Source organism: Aphanomyces astaci (genome assembly GCF_000520075.1).
Source record: "Aphanomyces astaci strain APO3 unplaced genomic scaffold supercont1.23, whole genome shotgun sequence".
Lineage (NCBI taxonomy): Eukaryota > Oomycota > Saprolegniomycetes > Saprolegniales > Verrucalvaceae > Aphanomyces > Aphanomyces astaci.
Window position 1 is genome coordinate 637,538 of NW_009798286.1, and position 2,015 is coordinate 639,552.

General features: G+C 43.4%; 2 protein-coding genes across 2 annotated transcripts in view; one reads left to right on the forward strand and one right to left on the reverse strand.

Moving 5' to 3' along the window:
* H257_09560 (hypothetical protein) overlaps positions 1-164 on the reverse strand; it is a gene marked incomplete at both ends in the record, with an annotated part of 1,097 nt that extends 933 nt beyond the window's left edge. Inside the window, one exon of the mRNA XM_009835804.1 lies at positions 88-164. Within this exon, the coding sequence (XP_009834106.1) occupies positions 88-164 (77 nt within the window). The remainder of the gene's footprint in view (positions 1-87) is intronic.
* A 416-nt stretch (positions 165-580) lies between these two features.
* H257_09561 (hypothetical protein) lies at positions 581-1,236 on the forward strand (the record flags this gene model as incomplete). Its single annotated transcript, XM_009835805.1, has 2 exons — positions 581-639; positions 861-1,236. 2 exons carry the CDS (start codon positions 581-583, stop codon positions 1,234-1,236), a joined length of 435 nt encoding a protein of 144 aa, XP_009834107.1.
* Between the last annotated feature and the right edge of the window lie 779 nt (positions 1,237-2,015).

Below are 2,015 nucleotides of genomic sequence, written 5' to 3' on the forward strand. Positions count from 1 at the left end.
TCAGAGATGAAACGATCAAAGATAGGATTGTTGGATACTTCGTCTCTCTCAGAGACAGTACCAGCGATATCACCGAACTCGTCGTACGAGGACTTAAGAAAAGATTGGTCCCGAATGGACTGATCTTGTAAGCGGCTCAGAACGGCGTTGGCGTTGATGGGCATGTCACTCGAGAGGAGAATTGGAAAGTGGTGTTTGTGAAGTGATTAAACGAAGTCGGTGACGAGGGAGTTTGTTGTATTGGTTGTGAATTTGGCGGCAAAGTTGTTGAGATGCGGAGAAGTTTACGCATTATACCTGATATTCGGTTAATCAATCAGGTTTTATTGAATCTCCTTATATAGTAAAATTTGAAGGCATTTTTTCGCCCGTCTTTACATCAAATCAACTTATCAAAGATAATGTTTGAGTTTTACTGTGCTCAAACTATTTACCTAAAAATTGCGTTTATATCGACCCCATCAGTGCGGTGACAGTCAGAGAAGAAAACTTGGACAGCACTCGGCGTGCAGGTCAGGTATTGACGTGATACTTTGGGGGTGTACCTACTTTCATCGTTTAGATGCTTGGACCTAGTTTCATGAGCACACGTCAACGCAATATCGCCGAAAGCAACGCGAGACTCAGCTATGATTTCGCGTACTAGGTAAATTGTCAGGAACACCAGTGAAGAACCAGGTAGTATCATAACAACTGATTGTATCAGTTATATAATTTGTGAGAGTACATCAAGTCAGACATCCTCTCATTGATCAGTACATCAATCTACAACCAAGTGATAAGTTATATTGTAATTCATATAGGTTATATACAATATACCTGCATCACTGATCATGATGATTATACCTACTGCTCCTAAGCTCTAATGCGACTCCTCATGGCGGCCTGACCGATACTGACCTCGCGAGCGTTTCGACTGATGGGTGGTCCTTTGTTGTGAGATGCCAGCCACCAAACAGCCCAGATCTCAATGTCTTGGATCTGGGTTTCTTTGCTTCCATCCAAACACTGCAGTACAAGTTGGTCAGTCGTTCACTGGGTCATGTCGTTCATGCAACATACGCAGCCTTTGAACTCAGCGATGGGGATACACTAGAAAAGGTGTTTCTCTCATTGCAAGCGGTCATGCGCCTGGTTCTGGAGAACAATGGCGGCAACCACTTCCGCTTGCCGCATTTGCGAAAGGTTGCGCTGCGTCATTCCAGGGCGCTCATGTCCAATGTCTCTCTCGATTAGGCGAAGAGGCCAGTCAGGATTTTGTCCAATAACACGGAAGTATTTGTTCTTGACCAATGGGATTGAAATGTCACAAGTAATTTGGAAAAAGTGTGATTTTGAAATGTCGGCACTAATTTGGAACAGAGGAAGTACTAACGTTAGTAGGGAAACTATGGGAAAACGATTAAGAAATCTGGACACCGTTCAGCCAAGACTGAAAACCGTTCAAGCAAATTTTCTCCCCATAACCCTGTAACCCCGGGACTTCGTCCTACCCCCGCGTACATATACATCGAAGTATAATGCTAAATCCCCAGGGTTAAGCGCATCACGAGTGGTTAGCTACTGTCCGTTTGGGCGGAACGAATGCATGATTTGTGACTCCCATAATTTTTGCCCTAGGAGGTATTTCCTCAATCCAAAGGTAACGTAGGGCACCAGTCATCGGCAAAGACACCAGTCATCAGCACTGTTCTAAGCCAATAGAAATGCCTGAATAACTCTTATTGTTCAAAATGTAGTTCTTCAAGAATTAGTGCTCCTTATAAATTAGAGGTTGGATTGGACCTGTCAATTTTGTGTTGATCATACAGAAATCGTTACTGTAGCAGTTAATACCCATTCTAAACACATATTCCTTTGATATCTAATATGATGACAGCATCCCGCGAACTAGAGCGTGGAGGATTCAATACATTACACAAGTCTAAAACGTGTGCCAATGACTGGTGCCCTACAAAAAACGCTACTTTTGAAAATCCTTAGGCCCTGTTCGGGCAACTTCACTGAACGATCAC